The sequence below is a fragment of the Balaenoptera ricei genome, chromosome 1 (assembly GCF_028023285.1).
Source record: "Balaenoptera ricei isolate mBalRic1 chromosome 1, mBalRic1.hap2, whole genome shotgun sequence".
In the NCBI taxonomy this organism is placed as follows: Eukaryota; Metazoa; Chordata; class Mammalia; order Artiodactyla; family Balaenopteridae; genus Balaenoptera; species Balaenoptera ricei.
In genome coordinates, this window is record NC_082639.1 from 4,535,417 (window position 1) to 4,560,281 (window position 24,865).

The following is a 24,865-nucleotide window of genomic DNA, read 5'->3' on the forward strand; positions in this document are numbered from 1 at the left end:
ATGGCCCTGGAGCAGACGCTTCAGGCGGCGCGCCAGGGCGACCTGGACGTGCTGAGGTCCCTGCACGCCGCCCGCCTGCTGGGGCCCTCGCTGCGCGACCCGCTGGACGCGCTGCCAGTGCACCACGCGGCCCGCGCCGGCAAGCTGCACTGTCTGCGCTTCCTGGTGGAGGAGGCCGGTCTGCCCGCCGCGGCCAGCGCGCGCAACGGCGCCACGCCGGCCCACGACGCCGCCGCCACCGGCCACCTCTGCTGCCTGAAGTGGCTGCTCTCTCAGGGCGGCTGCGGAGTGCAGGTGAGTCCGCGCCGCGCACGGGGCACCCGGGGGGGAGCTTCCTCCCCAGGAGAGAGTTCTGGTCTGGAGCCCTCGGGTCTTAAGGGTGGGTGGGCTTGGGAGCTCCCTCCAGAGGGCTTGGGGCGGGGTGGGCTCCCCGGGTTGAGAGTACCCGGGCAGATGCCCTGGCAAGCCCTGGCCACCGCCTAGAAGACCATCTGGGTGATAGGAAACCAGAATGGAATGGGGCTCAGCTGGGATAGTATTTAAGCTGGGGGGTGGGGGAAACACAGTGATCCAGGGAATCCCGGAGAGTGGGCAGGGGAGGGGGACAAAGGGCCTGGAGTCAGAAGCCCATGTCTTCCAGGATCAGGTCTGGGAAGTGGCGGGGGGGTGGGGGGGTTTGCACAAAATCCTACAGCCCACCCCAGGCTGAGGTGCATGTGTCCCTAAGGTGAGGGGAGGGTTGAGGCTGGTAATGGGGGAGGGACCTCCCAAGGACCTGAGCTGATCCCAGGACATCATCCCTTCTGGCCTCCCAGCTTCTTCATCCCAGCCCGAGTCTTCCTGCCCTGAGACCCCAGTGGGTCTCATTCAGTGGCCACCAGGCTGGTGTTAGCCAGCCTGGCCTCTCCTGAGCTGGAGAAGGCAGCTCAGGCCCTCTTGTGTAGCTCTCCTGCTCAATCCTGCTGGACGCAGAACATCCAGCAGGTTCTAGGCCCGGGGATTCAGGTGTGCTCCTGACCTCCGGGAGCTGCCGGTCCATGGGGGCAATGAACAGCAAACACGCAGTCTAGAAAGTAGACCAGGTAACGCCAGGTACTGCTAGGCCACGTGGTGGGGAGCGACAGGAGCTGCGTGGGCAAGGTGGCCAGGGGAGGCCCCTCTGAGGAGTGGCCTCTGAAGGGAGTCTTGGCTGATGGGAGGGAAGTGGCCAGGTGATGACCAAGCCCAAGGAGCAGGAAGTACAAAACCCTGAGGGGGACGCATCTTGTCCTGTAGCAGGGACGGCAGGGAGGCGAGCATGTTTGCAGCGGGGTGAGGGAGGGAGAAGCCCGCAGGGCCAGGTCCCAGAGCGTCTCATAGGCTGGCGTTAGGAATTTGCATGATACTCTGGTTGTAGGGCAAAGCCAGTGGAGGGAGGAACAAAACTGATTTCCCACTTACAGGGACCACTGTGTTAACTGGATAGAGAAGGAGAGGAAGCAGGGCCGACTCTGAGCTGGCTGGCTGTGTCATGGCGGTGCCCAGACCCCATCCCCCCACCTTTTGGCCTCAGGATGGCCAGGCCTCCCATCCCACCCCTCCTGGGAGGTGGCCCGGCCCCTTATCTCCGGGCCAGCTCTGTTATCAGGAGTTCCTGGCACATGGTCCCTGCCCACTCTTTTGGGAGGTGGCATGCCTCTCCGATCCCGGTGTCCAGCCTTGGCCAGAAGCCTCCCCAGCCACTGGAGAGGAGGTGGAGGAGCAGGCGGCCTTGTGCCCAGCTTATCAAGTCTCCCGTCCTCTCGCCCCGGAGGGCTTGGGTGCTGGGGGCGAAGTGTGTGTGTAGTGGGAGGATGACCTAGATCCGGGGCCCTGCTCAGCTCAGGGAGATAAGCAGCTTTAGGGTGCGGGCCATAGCACGGGAGGCTCCTGGGGCCTACGTAGCTGTTGGAGCCTTGGGGACCGGTCACAGGCCTGTGATTCTCTCCTTACTGCCACCCTCACCCAGAGGCCCAGAGCCATCAGGACCCCCTGGAGCCTCAGACCCACAGTCCCCAAGGCCAATGGGAAGTGAGGGCCTTTCTCAAGAGCTGGGGCGCAGGGCATACTTCATTATGGGCCTGTCTGGGTCACCTCTAGCCAGCCTTGTCCCCTGGGCTCAGGAGGACAGACTGCACCTGTCTCTGGTCTTCCCCAGGCATTCCACACACAGAGGAGTCTCAGCATCGGCCTCTGCTTCCTCTGGACTGTTTTCTCTGCCTCCCCTTCCTCCCTGCCTCTGTTCTTGCCCAACAGCCGGTCTGTTTGCCCCCCACCCCGTATCCCCTAAATGTGACCTCCCCGTCGTGCCCCTGGACCCCGTTCCCTCTGTCCCCCCTTTTCCCTGCATTTCTTAGAGGAGCTTCTCACGCTACTGAGACTCACCTTCCTGAAGCTCAGGGTCTCTCCAGCGCCCCCTGCCTCGGCCACACCTGTTCCCATGGTGCCCTCTCTCTGGGCGGGGGCGGGGGTGGGCGTACAGAGCAGCTTCCCTTCTCTGAACCCTGGTAACCCGTGCCCGCCTCCACGGCTGCCCCACCCCCTTCCCCGTGCCCCTGCCCAGCTCCCTGCCCACCTCTCCGTCACCCCACGTGCTTGGTGCTGGGAGCTCATTCTGTTCTAGAACCGGTGCCCACTCTCCCAAACTCCCAGCCTCTGAGTCCAGGCTTCTGGGTGTCTGCCCGTCTTGGCCTGCAGGTCACATAAACAGCATTTGCCAACCCCCTCCCGCAAGAGACACACACACCTGGATGTTCACGGAAGACTCATTCAGCACCTAAACCATCCACCCGTCCCCTTTGGGGTGCCTGAGAGGGGTCTTGCCCAAGCCCTTCCCAGGGGCTGCCTGTATCCCACACGTACCACCGCTGGCTTCTGCCCCGGCCCTGCCCACCAGTAGCCAGAGGCAAGGACATAGCCTGTTCGGGGTGGGGCTGGGAGCAGGGAGTCTGCTGGCCGTGGGGCAGTCCTCTGCACTGAGGTTGGGTCGTTGGAGATGCGTCAACCCGGAGGCCTCTTCCCTTGTGAGACCTGGGGAGGAGGAGAGGAAGGAGGCAGGGGTTGCTCCCCAACCCCTGACAGCAGGGCCCAACAGCCCACTCTTCCTGGCCCAGCGGCTCCTTCAGGTGTTCCCCGAGCACCTGGGTGACAGGCAGGTGCTCCTGCTGGGGCGATGACAGGGTGTCCTGCAGGCCTCAGAAAGCCCAGCATGGATGGCCCCGTGCTGCCGCTATGGACTGAACTTCCGAGAGGGCCAGTTAGGTGCCCGAGGACAGAACTGCCCCAGTGGCTGGTGGGATGCAGGACGTGGTCTGAGCGAGGGATGGGGGCAGGGCCAGGCCTTAGGACTAACGGGCTCTCCTCCCACAGGACAGAGACAATTCTGGTGCCACAGTCCTGCATCTGGCTGCCCGCTTCGGCCACCCTGAGGTGGTGAACTGGCTGCTGCGTCACGGCGGTGGGGACCCCACCGTGGCCACAGACACGGGCGCCCTGCCTGTTCACTACGCCGCCGCCAAAGGAGACTTCCCCTCCCTGAGGCTTCTCGTCGGCCACCACCCTGAGTAAGGACCCTCCGCTTCAGGGGGCCTCTGGGTGGGGCGGGCCAGGGCTCTGGCGGCGGCGGTGGGGGGGGTGCCTGTAGTCGGCCGTGCCCCTCCAGCACGCCAGGGGAATTAGTGCTTCTGGGCCATCCCCGTGGTCAGGGGCCCGGCCAGAGACAGCTCCCACCCAAACTGAAAGTTCTCCCCTCCTGGTGGGCTGCCCGCAGACACATGCCCCAGAGCCCTGCAAGCAGACCCTCCCCCAGTACGAGCTGCACCTGAGCTGCAGCGGCTGTGCACGCAGACCCCTTGCTCGTCCCCAGGGTGCTTACAGCCTACAGCAGGCGCCTCTCTGGCTCTGACCTGTGCTAATTTGCAAGACTGTCCTAAGTGGGGCGTAGGGGTGAAGAGCATCTCCTGGACCCACCGTCAAAAAGGAGGAGGAGCCACGTCAGTTATCCAGCAGTGATGGGAGAGGCCCCCTGCCCAGACCCCCAGCCTGCCTCCTGGGCTCTCAGCTCCCGGCCTGTCAGAGGGCAGCTTGTCCTCTCCTGTGGCCGGCAGCTCATTCCCACTCCCCAGGGGGATGGGGCTCCCGAACCTCCCCGGCCCTCGGCGAGCGGCTGCTCTGAGAACGCAGCTGAGCAGTAGTCTGGGCACGGCCCGGGGTGGGGTGGGGTGTGCAGAAGAATGGGGTTCACTGAAGAGCATGGGAGTCGTGGGGAGGTGGTCCTGGGGGAGGGAGGGAGGCAGGGGTCCTGGGGGAAAGCCACCCAGACCCTCTCTGAGGGAGTGGGACATCAGTGGCCCTGGGGACCCAACAGACCGGGGCTCTGACTGGGGACCTTCGTCAGTTCAAGGGGGTACCTGGGAAATAAGTGGTGACAGAGGACCCAGCCTCAGGAGGAGAGCAGTCACAAGGCGGGAGGGTCTGTCCCCACCCCTGGCTCCACTCCTAAGGGCACCTGCCCGGCCACTGGGCGCCAGGGAGCAGCAGGAGGCCAGCCTGGCCCTGTGGCCTGGTGGCAGGGTGGCTGCGTCCGGCAGCCCCTTGGGCGCAGGCACGCTGGTGTGGATACAGAGCAGCTTAAAGCCCCCAGGCCGGGACCAGGACGCCTGAGCCTGGCTCGTTCTTGCTAAGCAAGGGGGTTCCCTGGTTTGATTCGTGGGAGACCAGCCGGGGGTCTCCTCACAGCCGTCCCTGCCAGAGGCCACTGGGCACCACTCTGGCGTGAATCCTCTGCTCCTGGACAAGCTAGGGTCTGGGTGACACCAAAATCAGTGGGATTTCAAGGAGGAGGCCCCAAACACCCTCGAGTGCAGGCTCCCAACCTGCAGCCATCAGCACCCTGGGGGCCTGGTCCCAGACTCGACGTAAACTCCCCAGGTAGGGGCTGGGGCGCTGCCCTGTGCATGTCCCCACCCCCGCACCCAGGTGGTTCTGACACCACCCCCTCACTTATCACTTATCACGGAGGACACTGAGACCCTAAGAGAAGAGAGACAGGCGGTGGTCATCCTCTCGCACCCGCCGGCCTCCCGCATCACACATGATGGGCCCCAGGAAGTCAGGCTGATGGCCATGCCAACTTAGCTCCAATGGTGTGAACTGAGGGGGCTCTGCCCCGCCCCGGGAAGTGCTGGTGGGGGGCAGGGGTGAAGCCCCAGGCTGGCCCCTGAGCCCCTCCTCCCTGAGAGGGCTGGGGCCTAGGATGAGCCTCCATGGCTGGGGTTCCAGCCTTCGGAAGGCTCTGGCTGTGCTGCGGACACCCTCGAAGGCTCAGGGCCCGGGAGACCCTGCTGCCCCCAGGCCAGGCTGTGGTGCTGGCCGTGATTGGGCCCTGGCGCCGACTCTGTGGCCAGATGGCCTGGGCTGGTGAGCCACCAGCCCCCCGTGAATCTCAGGGAAGCGGACAGAGGCCTGGGGCTCCATTCCCACAGTGACGACGCGTGACCTGGCTGATAAGGAGGCACTTTTGTGTGATTGCCAGGCTGGGCTCAGGCAGGAGGGGGTGCTGGGAATTGAGGTAGGGCCTGCTGGCGGGGGGCTTTTGGGGCCAGTGCCCACACCCTAACTCGGAGGTAGCGACTCCTGCCCCCCCAAGGCTGGGGACCCCAGGGCTGGGAGCTGGGGAGGGGCAGAGGTGCAGGCTGCCCCAGGCCGCAGGGTGCAATCAGGGGACCCAGGCAGCCTGGCTTTAGAGGCCGCCGTTGCCCCGCTCTCCTGAGCCTCCTGGCCTTCTGTGAAACACTGTGAATTATTCACAAGGGCTCAGCTCTCCCTGGCAGCAGGTGATGCAGGGAGAGCTCCTACCGGTGGGAAACCCGATCCAGCCCGGGAGGCTGTGGGCAGCCATGAGCCGTGGCCATGACAAGCTACAGAGGGGCAGGAGGGCTGGGCGGCCTCGGGGGAGGGCCCAGCTAATGCTGGGCTGCACTTTGGGGAATTAGAAAGGACTGCAGGAGTGGCCTGTACCCACCCCCCCCTCCTCCAGTCTCTCCCCGTCCACTGGGCAAGTCCTCCCAGAGGCAGAGGAATTGCCACCGTGACCTCAGGGGCTGCTGCCCCATGAGACCCGTCCTCTGAGCCCCCTGGGGAAAAGAGTCCTTCAGCTAGCGGCACGGGGCTGGCAGGAGCTGGGCTGGGGCTGCTTCAGGCCCTGGGTCTGAGGGAGGCAGAGTCAGGAGGGTCAGCCCTCCTGGCCAGGAGCTCTGGTGGCTGGTGGAGCAGAGTCACGAGTCCACATCCCCATTTGGGGCTCAGACGGGACGAGGAGCAGGTGGCCCTCAGAGCTCCTGACCATCCAGCCAGCAGGGTCCTGGGGCCCAGGAACCATCTCATGCCTCGACCATGTGCTTGCTGGGGGCCTCAGTAACCAGAGGGGAGCCCTGGGCTCAGCTGGGACCCTTAGCCTGAGCGCTGAGGCTGGGGAGGGTTGGGGGCAGGGCTCCAGGCTTTTCCTTCCTCCTGGGGCCCCACCGTGGTCTACCAGTCATAGAGAGCTGGAAAACCAGTCTGCGCAAAGGTTTCGGACCAGCTCCCACCTGCTGAATGCCTACTAGGGGTCTGACACCAAGCAGTAGTCTGAGCCCCACCTGCTACTAGGCAGTAGCTCTATAATCAGCCCATTTTACAGATTGATTCATCCAACTAATGTTTCTTGAGCACCTGCTCTGGGCCAGGCAATATTCCAAGTGTCAGAGATACATCGGTGAACCAAACAGACAAATGTCCCTGCCTCATGGTGCTGAAGATACAGAAATGGTGTCTCCGAGAGGCTAACTGACCACCCGGGGTCCCACCAGCTCCCTGTGTGGCCTGGGCCAAACTGCACCTCCTCTCTGGGTCTGTCTCCCATTCCTGGGCCAGGCGCTCACCTCTGAGGGCCTTTTCAAGTTCACCTGGGTGGCCCCCTTTTCCTTCATGGGGCCTGGCTGCTCCTGGGGCCCCGTCCAGGGAAGGGCTTCAGGCAGCCCCTGCCTTGAACAGGAAACCTTAGCTGCTCACCTGTTAGGGAGCCCCAGGCCTATGGCTCAGCTCCCCCTTAGAAGGCCTGGGCCTGGGGCTGCCCTTCCCTGCCGGGCACTTGTTGGTGTTTGCTGAGGTCCCCTGGGCAGCAGGGCCTGGGGGGAGCCACACTGGCACACTGGGGGCCCTGACCCAGGTGGAGGCTCTGAGAAAGGAGGGGCCTGGTGGGGTCAGGAGAAGCCCCTCTCAGTGGGGACAGCCTTCACCTCCACCGGTAACTCCTGGTCCAAGCCTGTCATGTCACTGGGGCCCCAGCTGGCCTCTCTGCCCTCCCCTGCCCACTTCCTGTCCGGCTGTGCCCACCTTGGAGACCACAAGTCAGACCCCTGGACCGGCCAGAGGCTCCTCTCTCACGGACAGGGAAGGCTGCTTCCTTACAGCAGCCCAGAGGCCCTCCTCGCTCTGGCACCCCCATACCTGACCTCCAGCTGCGCCCTAATCACCTCCTCTACTCTACCTCCTGGGCTTCCTTGCTGCTCCTGCCCTCCGACCTTTGGCCTTTGTACAGGCCATTCCCACTGCCTCACTCTCTTCCCCAGAGAGCCCACAGCCGCTCCCTCCTCCCCTTCAAGTCTTTGCTCCATCTCCGCCTCTCAGTAAGGCCGGCCCCACACCTCCTTCGGATCATCACCCACCCTGAAGAAGACGCTCGCCCTCCCTCCCTCCCGGTCTTCCTCTCCCGCCTGATTTCCCGCACCCTCCTCATTACCTGGCATTACTTTCTGTGCATCTCAGCACACCCTCTTACCATCTGTCTCCCCGGGCAATGAGAGCATCTCTTTTTCTTCTACATCCTGTATGCCCGGTGCCTGATACTCAGTAAATACTCACTGAAGGACTGAGGAGTCTGGGATCCCTGGGTCTTGTCCGGCCCTGCAAGCAGTTCACTGCCCGTGACCTCAGACGGAACTCCCTTCTGGGCCTCCCAGGGCCCGTCTGGCAAATGGACCAGCTGAGGCCATGTGTGAGGCGGCATCACAGAGCTCTGGGCCTGGCTGCCCATCTCACTCACCCCCACATTTATCCACTCAATAACTAGCATCCACATGTACCCTAAGTGCCCAGCCCCGCTAGCGTTAAGGATGTAGTGAGTCCTCACGACTTCATGGCCAACTTGGGGGGGCTCCCAGGGACAAAAAAGGAGCCAGGTCAAGAGCACGTGTACACGCAGAGACGTTCTTGCTTATTTTCCAGTGTGTCAGGGTGTGTCCGGCAGCCCTGGTGGAACCAAGCTTGAGAGGGCAGGTCTCCACTGTTTTCAAGCTCTGCCCCGCCCTGGCCTGTGGCAGCCTCGTGATATGTATCCCTGGAATGCATGAAAAAAGTGCCAAGACAATTCAAGAGGGACAAGTGCTATGAAGTGAAACAGGGTATTCGTAGGAAGTGGTTGGGGGGTTTCTTTAAATTGAGGGGGTCCAGGAAGGCCCCACTGAGGAGGTGAGAGCTGAATGGGAGAGGACCAGCCGTGCCAAGACCTGGCCTGGGAGCGTTGCAGGTGGAGCTGGCCGGGGCAGAGGCCTGAGGGGGGGGATCCCGCTTGGCTTCATCGCGAGCCAGGAGGGCCTGGAAGGCTGGGAGAATTGCAGACCAGTGAAGGCTTCTGGGGATATTCCAGGCTTCCTGATGGATTGGGTGTAAAGCTGACTGTTCTAGAATCTTCCTTAAATCAGGGCTGCATTGCTTCACTGGGCCAGGCCTCATTTGAGTTCATTTCAAATAAGTCAGGCGTGATTAGAGGATAAGAGAGGTTGAACCGCCAAAGGCTCCGAGTCTTTGTTCAGAGCGGGACTTACCTCACAGCCAGAACTAATCCTTGTGGAGATCATCCCCTGCCAGACCTCCCTTGGGGCAGAAATGATTGCCAGTGGGGAGGGCCACTGGAAACGCTGTTCTTTGACCGGAGTCTGCTTCTGTGGGCAGATCACTCCTTGTTTCCTAGTGGCAACGGTCACAGTAAGGTGGCACCAATCTTGGACGGAGATTTCTATCAAACGTTTACGAGCATTCCATGTTTCTTGTGTCATCAGGGTGACTTGCTTAATAGTTACAGTTTGTCTATACCATCTTTGTTCCCAAGAGGAAGAAAAGTATCATGATTTATGTGATGCTTGCTAGGAGACTCAGACTTATAAAGAACTCAAGGGTCAAATGTTGCCAAAGACTCCTAGAGCTTGGACTCAAGGGAGGGTGGCCTGGTGTCCTTTACTGAAATGGGGATAGTAAGGGGGGAAGGTAGTTTGAGGGAGAGTGTGGAGAGATTTGCTCCATGTAAAGGCAGGTAAAGGGGAAATTCCCTGGCGGTCCAGTGGTTAGGACTCCTTGCTTTCACTGCCAAGGGCGCGGGTCGATCCCTGGTCGGGGAACTAAGACCCCGAAAGCTGCGTGGCATGGCCAAAAAATTTTTTTAATTAAAAGAAAAAAAGGCAAGTAAAATTCAAGAAGCTGCTCAATGCACAGATGGATGAGTGAGCTGATGTAGGGGCCGCATGTACTCCAGGTCCAAGCTGGGGGGATGGGCAGCATTGGGAACAGGTGACCTTTAACCCTGGGAAGTAGATGACCTCACCAGGGGCAGAGTGTGTTTAGAAAGGAGGTGCTGGGGCACCCCAACATTTGGAGATTGGGCAAGGGTCGAGGGCCCATCGAGGGAGGCTGAGAAGGCCTGGTATGTGCCTGTCCGTAGCCAAGAGGAGCAGGTGTTCGGCGGGGTGAGGGGCGCCTGTTAGGGCGTGGCCACGTCAGTCGAGGCTGGTGGCGTGGAGGTGACGGTGTGGAGGCCCAGGGGACGGGTGAGGGGGCTGGCGGGTCAGGCTGTGGCAGCGGTACCAGGAAGCCAAGCCCTGCCTTCCCTGGGAGGAACCTTGCAATTTTCAAAGATTCCTCTTCTGTCTCTCACAAGAGGCTTGGAGAGGCAACAGTTGTGATGCCCATTTGCCATATGTGGAAACTGAGGCTGGGGGGCGCGGCTAGAGGACGCCCTGGGGCCCTACACAGTGAGCCACAGAGTTGGGGTGGTGGGTGGAGGCCAGGGCCAAGGGCAGGGGCTGGGACTGGACCGGTCACCCATGGCGCCACTATGGCTAGAACTCGATGGGCTGGAGCCGGGCAGGTCCTGAGGCCAGAGGTCTCCCGAGACCCCATCCCTCTGCTCTAGGCAGCGACTCTCTGCAACAGAAATGCTGCCCGGCCTGACCCATGCTTGTTGGGGCCTGGACACCCCAGGTCAGCAGTGCCCTCACAGAGGCACAGGGAGGAGGGATCCTAAAATACAGCGATGGCGCCAGGCCTTGCTGAGGGCTCTGCAAGCATGTCTCAGCAACGATCATTATCCCCACTCGTGGACGGCTTTGTGAACAGAGATGGGAGGCAAGACACCACTTGTGGGTGGCACACACGCCAGGTCCTTCTCACACCGGGTCCCCCTCAGCCTCTCAAGTGATCCTAGCCCTCTGTGCCTCAGTTTCCTCAACTGTAAAAGGGGAACGATGCTGACACCTCCCGGGTAAGGTCTTTAGGAGGACTAGATAGAGACCATGTGTCAGTGCTTGGCGCAGAGCAGTTTGTTCAGTAGATGGTACCCACTGTCACTGTTATCCGTTATCGTCATCTCTACTACTATATAAATTCACTCTCTCTCCATCTAAATTCATAATTTAAAGACTAGTGTTGGGAATTCCCTGGCGGTCCAGTTGTTAGGACTTGGCGCTTTCACTGCCAGGGCCCGGGTTCAATCCCTGGTCAGGGACCTAGGATCCCACAAGCGCCGCCAAAAAAAAGAAAAAAAAAGGACGAAATTCATTAATTTACTTTGTTCCTGTGCTCATCCATATATATATATATGTTTTTTATCTTTTGGCCACGCTGCACAGCATATGGGATCTTAGTTCCCCAACCAGGGATTGAACCTGCACTCCCTGCATTGGAAGCGTGGAGTCTTAACCACTGGACCACCAAGGAAGTCCCTCCTCCATATTTTTAGAGTTTACCCCAGTGAGTTTGAGGGTGCCCATTCTTCCTGCCTCCAGGTCGACACAGAAGAAAGGAACAAGACCAGGACCCCCTTTCCCACCCCGGCTCATCAGCGAATCTGCCCCTTATTCTGGAGTCTCCCAGGCTGGGGGCTGTGACTCCTGAATGGGTTACTGAGCGCTCACTCCGTACCAGGGACGCCAGCTGGGGTTGTCAGCCAGTGGCCTGGCAGGAGGCTGTGAGCACAGCTTCCCCCTCCTGCTCGGCTCCTGCCCTGTGCCAGCTTATCAGACCTTCTGAGACCTCCTCAGGCTGGCTGGGCACCCCTGGGTCATGGATCCCAGCCAGGCAGGGTGGCCTGGGAGAACAGGGCTGCCGGCAGAGCCGGCGCCCTGAGCTGTGTGAACTGCCTCAGGCCTCCCCCGAGACAGCCCGGTGGGCCCTGGGCGGTGGCCCCTCCAGTCTCCGAGCCCCAGGACCCCAGCACTCGCTGCGCCTTGGTTACGGGGTGAATAATTCAGGCCATCGAGTGTCGGTCATGAAATATTAAACGGGCCGTTCCTGACGCACCAGCTTGTGAAGGTGGGAGAGGGGCAATGCTGGCACCGGGGCGTGGAGGCCGGTGGCTGAGAGCCCTCGCGTTCCCGCGGTGCGGCGTGTGGGCGCGACCCTGTCTGCCGCTGTGCGCCGTGCTCGGCACACCGCTGCGCCCCCGACGCGGGTGGGGTAGTGGCAGGCAGCCGGGCACCGTCCCAGACTCGGTGTCAGCCCCGAAGTGGCAGCTCTGTGTCTGAGGAGGGGGTGTTCCCACGTCAGGAGGACGGAGAGAGCTGGGGCTGCGTGCCTGGTGGGCGCTGCAAGCCGCCTGGGGTCAGGGGTCAGGGAAGTGGACAGGGCTGGGGCTTTAGGGACAGGGAGAAGTCAGACGGGAGGGTCCGAGGGCTGTGTGAGAGCGAGGGGCCGAGTCGTGGGTGGCTGACAAGAGCGTGGGTGAGGGGGCAGATGGAGGAGGAGTGTGTGGCCTGGTGCCCACGTTACTGTACACGCGGCTGGCACTTAGATGAGGGAGGGAGGGCGTGGACGGTGGGGGTGGAGCGTGTGATCGAGGCCGTGAGCAAATAGATGGGAGAGGCGGGTGGGTGGGAGGATATGAAGTCGGACGAAGAACTGCGCTTCCTGGGGCCCAGAGGGCTGATCCAGCCCAGAGGGACCCAGCTCCTACTCCCCACCCCGCACCCGCTGTGTCCTAGACCCGCGGCGAGCTCCTCTGTCTGGGCCTAGATTGTGGCGCCACCTAGTGTCTGTATCTGGTAACTGCACCCTGGCATCCACACCCATTGTGAAGTCAGAAAAACTGAGGCTAAGCCAGCGGCAGGGACAGCTTCCTTAATTCCCAGCAGCACTCTACTTCGTGGGACTGATTCCCCAGTTAGGACCCTTCTGTGGGAGCTGGGGAGCAGGGATGAGGGGCAGTGACAGCTGCAAGCTAGGCCCGAGGGAAGGCTGAGGGAATGAAGACATGGAATGGCCCTTCCCCCAATCCCTCTCCTCGCTCCCTTCGTTCCTGCTGTGCGTCCGGGTCTGCATCACGCAGACGGATTGTGCTCAAATGCCACTTACCAGCTGTGTGACCTTTGGCAAGTCACAGCCCCTGAGCCTCAATTGCCCCACTGCAAAATGGGGATGACGGTAGGACCTAAGTTAGGACATGCAGTGAGGACCTGCGTGCTAGTGTCGTAGCGCATGGGAGGTGCTCAGTGGATGGCGGCACCTGTTGTGTTGCCAGGCTGATGACAACCACAACCAGACTATTCCACTGAATTTTAATTTCAGATAAACAACAAATAATGGTTTAGTATATGCACATCCCATGCCACATTGGGGGTAGACTTACACTAGAAAATTATTTGTTGTTTATATGAAATTCAGATTGTAACTGGGCATCCTGTGTTTTATCTGGTGACACTACCACTCTGCCTTCTGGGAATTCAGTCTTCTGGGGGAGGCAGAGGCCAAAATAAGTTATGATCGAGCATGGCAGGTGGCCCGTGGAGTGAGCCCAGGGCAGTATGAGGCACAGAGGTGGGAAAGGCCTGTTCTGCTGGAGAAATCAGGGCAGGCCTCATGAAGGAGGGATCTGTACCGAGTCTTCAAGAGAGACGGGAAGGCATTCCAGACAGAGGGGGGACATGATCAAAGGCACAGAGGTCCGACAGCAGGTGTGAGGACTCACACTGACTGTGGGTCAGTGTGGCTGAAAAGGTAGGAGGAGGCCAGGTCACCACATCCCTGTAGACCTTGGTAAAAAGGTGGGCTATTTACTGAGGGCAGAGACTAGCTCAGTCAGATGTGCATTGCAGAAAGAAGGCTGCCGGGGGGAGGTGGGGAGCAAGCCAGAGGGGCCCCCCCACCCAGGGAGGCTGGCACAAGACTGAGTCCAGAGGGGGTTGGGCAGCCGGGCCCAGCCACTAGGTTTTTCTCCAACCCACCCTCCCAGCCCTCCAGAGCTCCCCGGAAGCGGGCGAGGGGTGAAGAAAGCTTTGGAGGGGGACGGGCACTGAGAGCCCACGGTGGGTGCTGCGTCTTCCGCAGGGGAGTGAATGCCCAAACCAAGAACGGTGCCACGCCCCTGTACCTGGCATGCCAGGAGGGCCACCTGGAGGTGACGCAGTACCTGGTGCAGGAGTGCGGCGCGGACCCGCACCTGAGCGCCCACGACGGCATGACCCCGCTGCACGCCGCGGCGCAGATGGGCCACAGCCCGGTCATCGTGTGGCTGGTGAGCTCGGGGACAGGTCGGGGTTGGGGCCCGGGAGAGGCGGGGCCTGTGCGGGACGGGGGCGGGGCCAAGAGGGGCCTGGCGCCCAGCCCCCGCCCCTCTGTGCCCCCTCCTCTCCCCCCCAGGTGAGCTGCACCGACGTGAGCCTGTCGGAGCAGGACAAGGACGGCGCCACGGCCATGCATTTCGCGGCGAGCCGCGGTCACGCCAAAGTGCTCAGCTGGCTCCTGCTGCACGGCGGCGAGATCTCGGCCGACCTGTGGGGCGGGACCCCGCTGCATGACGCCGCCGAGAACGGGGAGCTGGAGGTGAGGGCGGGCCGGGGGCGTGGCCGGGAGGCCGGGCGAGCGCGGGAGGGGCGGGCGCCCTCTGCTGGCGCCGCGCTCTCAGCACAGCGCTGCCCCGGCGCCAGGGTCCTGGCTGTCGGCCGGGGGTCCTCACTGCGCGCCCCTGCAGTGCTGCCAGATCCTGGTAGTGAACGGCGCGGAGCTGGACGTCCGCGACCGCGACGGGTACACGGCCGCCGACCTCGCGGACTACAACGGCCACAGCCACTGCACCCGCTACCTGCGCACCGTGGAGAACCTGGTACGCCCCGGGCGCTGCTCCCCCGCATTATTGCATTCCCCCCACAGCTTGCCCCCACCTCCCCGCAGGGGTAGGTGTTGTTACCCTTTTTACCACGGAGGAAGCTGAGATTAAGGGAAGTGAAGCCCCTTGCCCGGGGTCACACGAGTAAGTGCCCTAGATCACTACCCCACATGACCTCTCAGGCCAGAACCACTGACCACTGGGGAGTGAGGGTGTGCGGGCAGAAATGTCGAGGGAAGGAGGACCAACCTCGTCCTGATGAGAACCAAGGCTCGGAGAAACAACGACACTTACACACCAGTGGGAACAGTAAAGTGCATTCATCTGCCCACAGGTATTAATTAGCTCATTTAACTCTCACCACCACACTCTGAGGTAGGGAGTGCTCGTATCCCCATTTCACAGGTGGGTAAACTGAGTCTTGGGGAGACCCAATCACCCAATCATTAAATGGTGGAGCCCTGGTGTCCGGGCCTGGAGCTACCTCTCTTCACCACTACTCTGTATGTTTGCTCACTGTGTGGCTACTTCATAATTGAAAATCTGTGTTACTCTTTTCAAATTATTTTATTATGGTTACAAAGCCATGAAGGAACCCACTGGGACTTGAGCGCAGATGTGGGTGGCTCCCAGTCCTGGGCTCTGGCTCCTCTGGTGCAACGTCTGCTTTGGCGCAGGAGGGAGGAAAGAGGGCTGGCTTCACAGGCATCTTCAGAAGGGGGGCAGCCTGGCCACGAGAGGGGCTGCGGAATGAGGCTGGAGGAGAGAAGGCCGATGACCCCCTGCCCAGAGCATTGTCTGCCCTGTCGTCGAGTATATGGGGGCACCCTGGTTCTGGGGACTCCAGAGCACAGCAAGGTCCAGGGGTCAGAGATGGCATCTGGTCCCAAGGAAGAACTTCCCCGCAGAAAGGGCCATCCGGAGAGAGTAGTGGTCCACAGAGCCCCAGCGCCCTCTGGCGCCCCCTGATGGAGGCTTTAGCTGCAGGCAATGAGCAAACAAGCACCATTCCTTGAATTCTGACCCCGGTAAGGTACCCTGCCTAGTGCTTTACGATGTAATCTCAGTTCATCTTCACAGTGAATTAATACTAACAGTTGACACATATGGCATTTACTGGCTACCATGCCCTGGCACTTCACTAACTTTTAAAATCTTTGTTATAACATAATGGGGCAGGCAGTACTGTTATACCCATTTACAGATGAAGAAACTCAGGTACAGACAGAAAGGACAAGTGACGGAAAGGTCATGTAGCTAGTAAGTGGAGGAGATGAAATTTGAAGCCATCCCCACAGGCTGCAAAGCCTTTGCCCCTAACCTCTGTCAGGGCTGGGCAAGTACCCACTGCAGCCAGCCAAGGAAAGAGTGTGTTCGGGCTGCCCCCCAAGCCCAGCTCCTATGGCTCCCGTTGGCTCAGGGGTTAGGCAGCAGGGCCTGGCCCCCCCGAACTGGGTGGGATGTGGAGGACCTGGCCCCCTCACAAGGCAGTGACAGATCCAAGCCATGGAGGATACTGGCCCAGAAAAGGCAAACACTCCCGCAGAGCCCCTAATTACGGGGCCAATGAGCGTGGCCGCTGAGCCGTTACCTGGTGCCAGGCCTGCCTCGCGTTCCCGGGGGACCTGTGACACTTCTCAGGCAGGGAGGGGGCGCAGGGCAGGGAGGAGCCGGCCTGGGCAGGAGGCAGCAAGCAAGCGAGCAGCAGCCTTGCCGGCAGCAGGGCCAGCATGGGCAACGTAAGCATTGGCCCCCACCCCAGCCCGCTCCCAGGCGGGAGGGTCAGGCCTGTGGGCAGGGGAGAGGCAGTGGTGGGGGATGGCTGAGCTCAGGTTGCCCACCCCCAGCTCAGCTGGGCCACCCCAGGCCCCATCCTTTCCCCAAAGGCCCCATCAGGAGACAGGGGCTAGGCTCGTGTTGGGATTTGCCCCAGTCCGGCAAGGAGAGACAGGGTGGTTGCTGGCCAGGTCGGGGGATCAGTCTTTCCTGCAAGTTGCAAGTGCCGTGCACCCCTCCCCTATCCCCAGCTGCTGCAAATGTTCCCACCCGCTGCAGCAGTGCCTGTGCCTCCTCGCCATGCCAGAGCCTGGCCCTCTGCCCGTTGATGAGAAGGGAGTAAGATTGGTGCCGTGGCCGCCCTCGCTTGGGGTCCAGCCCAGCGTCCTCTCTCTTTTCTGTTAGCCTCTCAACCCCCCTGAGCAGAGACCAGCCAGGGCTGGGAGTTTCCCAGGAATCCATGGTCCTGCCACTGGGGGGCTAGGTTTGAATCTTAGCCTGGGAAGAACCTGAGAGATGATGGGGAAGGGAGCCCAGAAAGGGAAGTGGCTTGACCGAGGTCACACAGCGAGGGTGTGCCCGAGCAGGACCCTGGCGCAGGGTGTGCTGGTCTTTGGAGCGGGGTTGCCCTCACAGCCCCCTCTCCCGCTCAGAGCGTGGAGCACCGCGTGCTGTCACGGGATCCATCCGCTGACCTGGAGACCAAGCAGCCTGACTCGGGCATGTCCTCACCCAACACCACCATGTCGGTCCAGCCACCGAACTTTGACCTCAGCTCACCCACCAGCACCCTCTCCAACTACGACTCCTGCTCCTCCAGCCACTCCAGCATCAAGGGCCGGTGCCCCCCTCATGGTGAGTGGGCCTGGGAAGAGGGAGGAGGGAGAGCAAACTGGAGTCAGACCACTGCGCCCTGAGGACCATCCCTGGGCCCACTCTGCCCGCAGCTGACACTGGAGGCTGCCCAGGTCACCAGGAGGGCTGGTTCTGGTGAGGACAGGCGACACTCACGCTTGTGGGTGTCCGTCACAGACATGCCTGTACATCCACAGGTACCCTCCCACCAACAAAAGCCGCATGCACCCCACACGCAATTCAGTATCCTCACTTACACACGCACAAAATGCTCCCCAGACATTACACACACCTACCCACACTCAAGAGTGCACACCTACACATGTGTGCACACAACATCCAGGTATGAGTGCACAGCCACACGTACAGAGCCATACAGACACCTACGCTACACGTGCGCACTCACGCTCCCCAGGTCCACAGACCAGTGCAAACACGTTCATAAGTACAAAGAAGCACGTACACACATTCACGAACATACACAAAGGCACACTCAGGCAGAAGCCAGGCACACGTGTTCACACATGCTGACCGCACCCTGAGCTTAGATGTCTGTCCACCTGCGATGCCTGCTTTACGCCGCCAGGTGGTGGCCTGCAGAGCTGCTGGGGCCCCCTGCAAAGATGCGGTGTGGCCGTCTCCCGCCGCCTGCCCGGCCACATCTGGCCACATCTGCCCCGAGGAGCCACCCCTCCACCCTCCAGGTGGCTCTGCTCCGCAGCCCTGTCTTGGAGCCCGCGGCCCCCTGCCAGTTCCCCTCAAACCTGAGCACAGGCCTTTCCCCAACGAGTGCAGGGCTGCAGGTGGGCAGGGCCAGGGTGAGGGTGGGCCCAGCCCTGCGGGGCCCACAGTGGGGCCGTGTCAGGCTGCACCCGGAGCCTGCCTACTCCCGTGGCAGGTCGTTTCCGGGCAGGAGGGGGTCTTGGGCCTGGGGGCAGCCTCTTTGCAAACTCCCAAACCCAGCCTTCCCTCTGTCCCAGGGCTTCCCAGCACGAGAGCTGCAGACATACAGAGCTACATGGACATGCTGAGCCCAGAGCCGGGCCTGCCCCGGAGCAGGATGGAGAGACCCAAAGCACCACCGCCACCACCCAGCTTCCCTCCACTGCCCTCACCCCCAGGCACCCAGCTGCCCCCACCCCCGCCAGGCTACCCAGCTCCCAAGCCCCCCGCGGGGCTACAGGCAGCTGACATCTACACGCAGACGAAGAACAAACTCCGCCATGTGGAGACCGAGGCCTTCAAGAAGGAGGTAGTGAACCCTCCCCAACCTGCCTGCCCTCCGGCCCCGGGAGTGGGCTGATGCGGGGGCAGCAGAGGCCAACAAGTGGCCCGGCTCGTGGATACAGGGCGGGCGGCGGGGGGTGGGGGGCGGGGGGCGGTGGTCCCTGGTCCAATGGCCTATTCAGGAGTCAAAGCTTCTGGTCAGCCCCATGGCGGCTCAGGGCTGAGCACTGGGGACAGAGAGATGAGGAAGACAAAGCCAGCACCCTTTGGGGAGTTGGGGGGCAGGGCGGGGGGAAGGAACATATACTCAGATAACCATGCCTCTCCGGGAGCTGGGTCCTCACCACCTCTTGCACAGAGTGGCAGGGAGCTCATGGAATCGGCAGAGAATACGTGCAAACTGCCTCTCCACAGACGTACATGTGTCCAGCTCCGGGCTCAGGTGGAGAAAGGGTCCCAAGGGAGTGTCTTCCAGGTGGGAGATGCAGGCGGTGTGAAGTTGAGGGCTGGGAGGAGGAGGGTGGAGGCAAGGGCAGGGAGCACCCGCAGGGCTCAGCACCCTCTCAGCATTGGGGGCTGGACGTGGGGGTAACATGGAGGCTGGCTCCCCAGTTTGGGGCTTCAGCTCCCAGGTGGGTAGACAAGCCAGTCCTGAGATGGGAGCCGTGGGGAGAAGCAAGCTTGTAAGAAGGGGCCGAATCCGGTGCGGGCACTTTGAGTGTGGGGTGCCCGGACGCAGGGCCTGTAGGTTCCTGGCTAAGGCTTTGGAGCAGGGGAGGGGGCAGAGGGCTGGTCTGCACAGCTCTGAGAGTCCTGGGCAAGGAGGCCCAGAGGGAGCCCTGGGGTTCTGGCCAAGAGGACAGAGGGAGGCTGGTCTGAGAGGGGAGGGCAGCCTGAGGCCCCAGGCGGCTGAGTGTGGGATAGCAGACAGAGCCCCCCTAGGGTCCTGGGGGAGCCCCGACCTTGTAGTTCTCTCTCGAGCCCAAGGCAAGCTGCTCCAGGGCCAAGCTCAGTAAACAGTTCCCACAGGTGACCCACATCGCAGGGCCACTGGCTGGGGGAGGGGGAGGACACAGCACCACTGCAACTCTTCTTGCTGCCTCAGACCAGGCTCTCAGTGGGTTCCTCTTTCATCTCCAGAAGGTGAAGGGGGCCCAGGAGAGACCTGCAGGGGGCCTAGGGCCGGCGGACTTTGCAGGCCAGGCGTGTGGGCCCTGCCCCAAGCCACAGGACAGGCGGCCCGGCCTGTGGCCCCTCCCCTGAGCCAGAGCACCAGGACTGCGAGGTCCCGTGCCTCTCCCGGTGTGTGCGTGCCCGGCGGCAGGCGCTGGGCCGCTCCACAAGGGCCCTTTGTGTGCCCCGCACCCCCCCCCCCAACTCCCCAGCTTTTTCCGGACCGCGGGCAGGAGCAGGGTCGTGGCTCCCGCGCCTCGGGGCTGCAGGGGGCGCCGAGGGGGCAGGCTGGCCCAGAAAACAAATCCTGCGGTGTCGCGTTTCCTTGCAACGTGAACCCGGCCGGGTGGGGCTTGGAGGGTCCGGGGCCACCGTGGGGACGCTCGGTCTGGGGGTGGGGCGGGGGACAGCCCCTGCCAGGTGACTTGGTCTTTGGCCCCTCCGCCTCCTGTCTTTCTTCCCGGGCTGGGCTTAGTGGGGGGCAGCTGCGACGGAGTGGACTACCCGCGCTGTCACCCGAGCCCGGCCTGCCGCCCCTGAAACCCGAGGCTTGGGCGCGGGTGTCGGTGTCCCTTACGCAGCCGGCGATGGTTTCCAGATGCGGGAGGGAAAGGGCGGGGGCGTGACCCGGAACCCGGGGGGCCAGACGTGGGGGGCTCCACTGCCCGTGGTGAGGCCCAAATTCTGTCTCTGGCGGATGGAGGGGGTGAGTGGGGGGATGAAGCCTGGGGTGCTCAGCCCAGAACGGAGGGAGAGAGGGGCAGGGGGGCGGGGCCACATCTGGCCTGCGGGGTAGGCGCGGCGCAGCGGCCAGGTGTTGGCGGAGCAGTGGGCCCCCGTGGCATTCCCGACTGCTGGGGGTTTCGGCCCGGGATTGGCAGGCCCTGGGTGATGTCAGGCCGGCAGAGCTCTTAGGCGCACATAGGCGCGGGCGGGCGGGCTGGGCTGTAACCTGAGAGGAAGGATCAGGTAGCGCAGGTGTCGAGTCCATGCCGCCCCCGCTGCCAGGTGCACAGCGGGGGCCACCGGCACGGTCGCAGGTAGGAGCAGCCCCAGGCCGGGGCCGGGCGGCGGAGGGCCCTGGGCAAGCAGTGGACTTCCTCCGGGCGGAACTCCCTCGAGAGAGGGTTCCGCGAAGCCTTGGTTTCGCGTGGGACCGGCTGGTCGCCGGGAGTGGGGTGCGGCTGAGTCCTTAGCGCTGCCTAAGCTGGGAGCTACCCCTTCTCCAGCTCCCCCTGGCGTTTGGGCTGGGCCACCCCGCCCCTCGGCCCGCCCCTTCTAGCCACAGTGGGGGCCCCTGCGCCCCTTGGCCCGCGCCCAGAACCCCTCCCTGTGGGGCCGACCGAGAGTGCCCTTTCACCGAGGCCCGCAGGACCCTCGCCCCATCCCCGCTCTGAGAACAGGAGGGTCTGGGACCGCGGCTGGCCACGAGCCGCCGGAAGGTTAAGAGCTGGGAAGGCGGGCTGGGGTGGGGGGGGATGTGGGAGGCGGAAGGGACAAGTGCCCGAAGCTCACTCCGCCCGCTGTCTTCCCGCAGCTGAGCTCCCGCGACGGCCGCAACGGGCTGCGGAGGCAGGACTCCAGCCGCAAGCCCCGCGCCTTCAGCAAGCAGCCCAGCACGGGGGACTACTACCGCCAGCTGGGCCGCTACCCCGGGGAGCCGCTGGCCGCGCGCCCGGGCATGGCGCACAGCGAGGAGGTGCGTGCCCGCCAGCCCGCACCAGCCGGCCGCCCGGGACCCGGCCGGGCTGCCCGCGTCTCACTCGCTGGCCCCTCCGCTCCCCCGCAGGCGGCGCAGCTCCCCGGGAACCACGTGCACAACGGCTGCGGCGCGGACCCCAAGACGTCCAGGGAACTGCCCCCGCCGCCCCCGCCGCCGCCGCCCCTGCCCGAGGCCCTGAGCTCGCCGCCGCCCGCTCCTCCTCTGTCCTTCGAGGGCTCTAGCCCTGGCTGCGGGCAGCGTCGCTCCTCCTCGTCCACTGGCAGTGAGTAGGGGCGGGCTGAGGGGTGGGGGGCGGTGCTAGCCCTGAAGGGGGAGGGAAACCAAGACCCCCTCCTCCCCACCCCCGACCCCCCGCCCCGGGCAGCTGCCACTGCCCTGGTGCTTCCTCTTTTCCTTCTCGATCTTTCTGCAGCCCCACCCCAATGAGGACTTGACCCTAAGGGGAGGCTTGGAGTTGCTTTAGGTCCTGCCAGAGCAGGACTGGGCTGTGTGACCTGGGGCAAGTCCCCTTCCCTCTCTGGCCCTGCCTTCCACCCAGTAGGGAAGGCCTCCCAGCTCTGGTGGCTGCTGTTTCTGATGAGCTGGTGCTAGAGGGAAGCTCAGAGAAGTAGAATTAGCTTCAAGGAGGCAGGGTTGCTGGCCAACCTTCTTCCTGCCCCACGTCTATCCTGAGTCACTCTTCCACTCCTGGCTGCTTTCTCTTGTTCTCCCAAGCTAGCTACAGCCCAGGGCCTGGCTATAGGGTCAAGGCCAGTAACCCATCATACTCTGCCCTCCCCCTCCTGGTGAATCCCCTGAGCATCCTTTTTTAAGAGCTAGACTGGTGACCAGGATTCCTGGGCTTCTCTTCTGAAATGCGGGACAGTCTCCTGCATGCCAGGGCTCCTGGAAGGCCCAGGAGGTGGTATGTGGGTGCTGATGCGTCCACTCCAGCCTGGCAGGGGGTGGCCGAGCTGCCTTCCTCACCCAGCCACTCGATTCGGGGACCATGCTTAGTGGTAGCATCCAAAGCTTCATTTCCCTGACTAGGGATGCAAGGCTGCAGTAGCGTCCAAGGTAGTGCCAGCCTGGGCTCCTTGGGGTACCTATGGAGCCGCAGCCCCTGCAGACCACAGCCCATGGTAGCATGTCCACCGTCAGCTGAGCCTCCAGAAAGGCCCCCAACTTTGAGGTCAGTGTCTTCCCTTGGCAGACTGGAGCAAGGCTGAAACTAGGAACAGAAGAAAAATAGACTCTGGGCTTCTCCAGACACCCCTTCGCAGCAGAGCCTGGGCTGGGTGCCCTATCCCATCCCAATGCCAAGATTGAGGCCCTTGCTAGGGGGGCCAGGGCCAATGGCAGCCCAGCCCAGCCCTCAGGGGCACCAACAGAGCTGGGAACTGAGCGGACCACCCTTGTGGAGCCCCAGAGCAGCCTGAGCCAGGGTCAGATGGACTGGAAAGTTCCTCCTCTCACCCCCCCCCCCCCCCGCCTGCCCCCACGCATCTCCCCTCCTCCTGCCCTCCCTGGCCCTCTCTTGCTCTCCGTGATGTCCTAGCCTCACCCCAGCCCCCTCCCTCTCCTAACTTCGCTGTCACTTCTCTCCTCTCGGTCCCTAGAAGTGAGAGTGCTGAGACACAGGAAGAGTGAGTAGCTGCGTGCGCGGCTCCTGGCTGAGGCGCGGGGGTGGGGCACAGGGCACGCTCAGGAAGAGCCAGGCTGACGGGCTGGGGTCTTGAGGAAAGGACGGGACCAGGGTCCGGCAGGCGAGGGGTCCTGGACACTACAGGTTCTACCCGCATTCTGTGCCGGGCAGACGGTTTTGCCTAAAGAAATGAGCCCGCAGCCGGGGCCCACCGGCACTTTTCCCTTTTTCCCCTCCCACTACCGCGCTCTGGGATCCCCAGCCCGGGGAACCCAGAAGCTGTTGGCCCCCTTTTTTCCCCCTCACCCAGTCCTGACTCCTTCCTCAGTCTGTCTCTAAAGGCAACCCTCCCCCAACTCCATTCACCTCCGCCGGCCTCGTCGGAAAATGCAAACTCCGCGCCGCGCATTTGCATGTCGTCCGCCTGGCCCCTCGTCCTGAGTGCCCCCACCCCATATCCTTAGTAAGGTCTCGGTTTTCCCGGGTCCGCCAGAGCTGCGCTGCGCTTTGCCATAAGTGTGCTCCGTCTGGGCTTGCAACCAGTGCGTCTGCGCGTGTGTCTGTCTGTGGCGGGGGTGGGGAGGGGGCCGGCTGGCTTCTGGCATCCAGGGTCCCGAGTCTATAGCCATGGACGCCCCAGGTGACTCAGTCCAAGGGTCACTGGGGTTTGCTGGTGCAGTGAGATGGCCAGAGGGAGGCTCCACCCTGGCGGGGCCGGGCCGGGCAAGCCGGGACAAAGGTCGGGTGGCTGGCCCCAGGTAGTGTTCTGGAGCTGGGCAGTCAGTGCGCTGCGCGGAGACGTTCGCTAGAGGCCCCAGGGCCGGCCCAGGAGCCATCATGAACTCCCAGGGGCCTCCAGGCGGGGGCTCCACACCCCGTGAGTAGGGTCGGGAGGATGGCTGGGCTGCGCGGGCTGCCAGCTGAGGACCCGCCTCTGGGGTCCCCGAGAGCTGCCTGCGGGACCCGGGACCTGGAGAGCTGCCCTCTGAGCCCAAGGGAAGGCCCCGGCCTGCGCTGACTTGGGGAAGGGGGCAGCAGAGGGCAGGTAGGGGGCGGCGGGGACGCGGGCCTCACACCAGGCCAGCGTCTCCTCTCCTGCCTCCGCGCAGGCACCAAGTCTTTCAACATGATGTCCCCGACGGGCGACAACTCAGAGCTACTGGCTGAGATCAAGGCGGGCAAGAGTCTGAAGCCGACGCCGCAGAGCAAGGGGCTGACCACGGTGTTCTCGGGCAGTGGGCAGCCGGCCTCCCAGGTAGGCGATGCGACAGACGCCCCAGCCCCTCGACCCCGCCCACCCGGCACTCAGCCCCGCCGCTTCTCCCCGCAGCCCGACTCGCCGCTGCCGCTGGCCTCGCCGGCACCGTCACGGGCGCGGAGCCCCACCCCGCCGGCCGCGGGGTCCCAGCCACTGCTCAACGGCAGTGTGGCGCCGGCGCCGCCTGCCACCCCTGCGCCGGGCGTGCAGCTCGACGTGGAGGCGCTCATCCCCACGCACGACGAGCAGGGCCGGCCCATCCCCGAGTGGAAGCGCCAGGTGATGGTGCGCAAGCTGCAGCTGAAGATGCAGGAGGAGGAGGAGCAGAGGCGGAAGGTGGGCGGGGTTGGGCTTCCCAGAGGGCCCTGGGGTCCGCACCTGGGTCCACAGCCCATGCCCTACATCATCCCCCAATCTGCCCGGGACCTTTCAACCTCAGACGGCTCCCATTACCTTTGGGAAAAAGCACGATTGGGCCACCACCCCTCTCCTGGGACGGTTCCTAGTCTCCACCGCCAGCACCACCCCCCAACAGCCTGTCCTTTAATGAGATGGCAGTGTTTATCACAGTCTAAGATGCCCTCAAATCGCCTGTGATCTTATTAAAATGCTTTTTCTGATTCAGGTGCTCTGGGTGGGGATGGGATTCTGTACTTCTGATAAGCTTCCGGGTGAGGTTGACTCATCCAAGGGACCACATGAGTAACCAAGAGGCTTTTGGTCGTAGTCAGACTGGCCTGGGCTCTTTCCCTGAACTACCACTTTCCACTGATACTGAGCTTCATCCAGCCTCAGGTTTCT

At 62.9% G+C, this 24,865-nt stretch overlaps 1 protein-coding gene across 3 annotated transcripts in view; it reads left to right on the forward strand.

Moving 5' to 3' along the window:
- Positions 1-24,865, forward strand: part of ESPN (espin) — a 31,166-nt gene continuing 6,301 nt past the window's right edge. Inside the window, exons 1-12 of one of the 3 annotated variants that reach the window (XM_059894656.1) lie at positions 1-294; positions 3,388-3,581; positions 13,651-13,837; positions 13,963-14,145; positions 14,294-14,425; positions 16,858-17,059; positions 18,040-18,311; positions 20,997-21,158; positions 21,249-21,444; positions 22,781-22,807; positions 23,916-24,061; positions 24,137-24,400. In XM_059894656.1, coding sequence (XP_059750639.1) covers positions 1-294; positions 3,388-3,581; positions 13,651-13,837; positions 13,963-14,145; positions 14,294-14,425; positions 16,858-17,059; positions 18,040-18,311; positions 20,997-21,158; positions 21,249-21,444; positions 22,781-22,807; positions 23,916-24,061; positions 24,137-24,400 — 2,259 coding nt within the window. Of the gene's footprint in view, positions 295-3,387; positions 3,582-13,650; positions 13,838-13,962; positions 14,146-14,293; positions 14,426-16,857; positions 17,060-18,039; positions 18,312-20,996; positions 21,445-22,780; positions 22,808-23,915; positions 24,062-24,136; positions 24,401-24,865 lie in introns of all 3 variants that reach the window. The other 2 variants (XM_059894664.1, XM_059894646.1) reach the window with 2 other exon arrangements.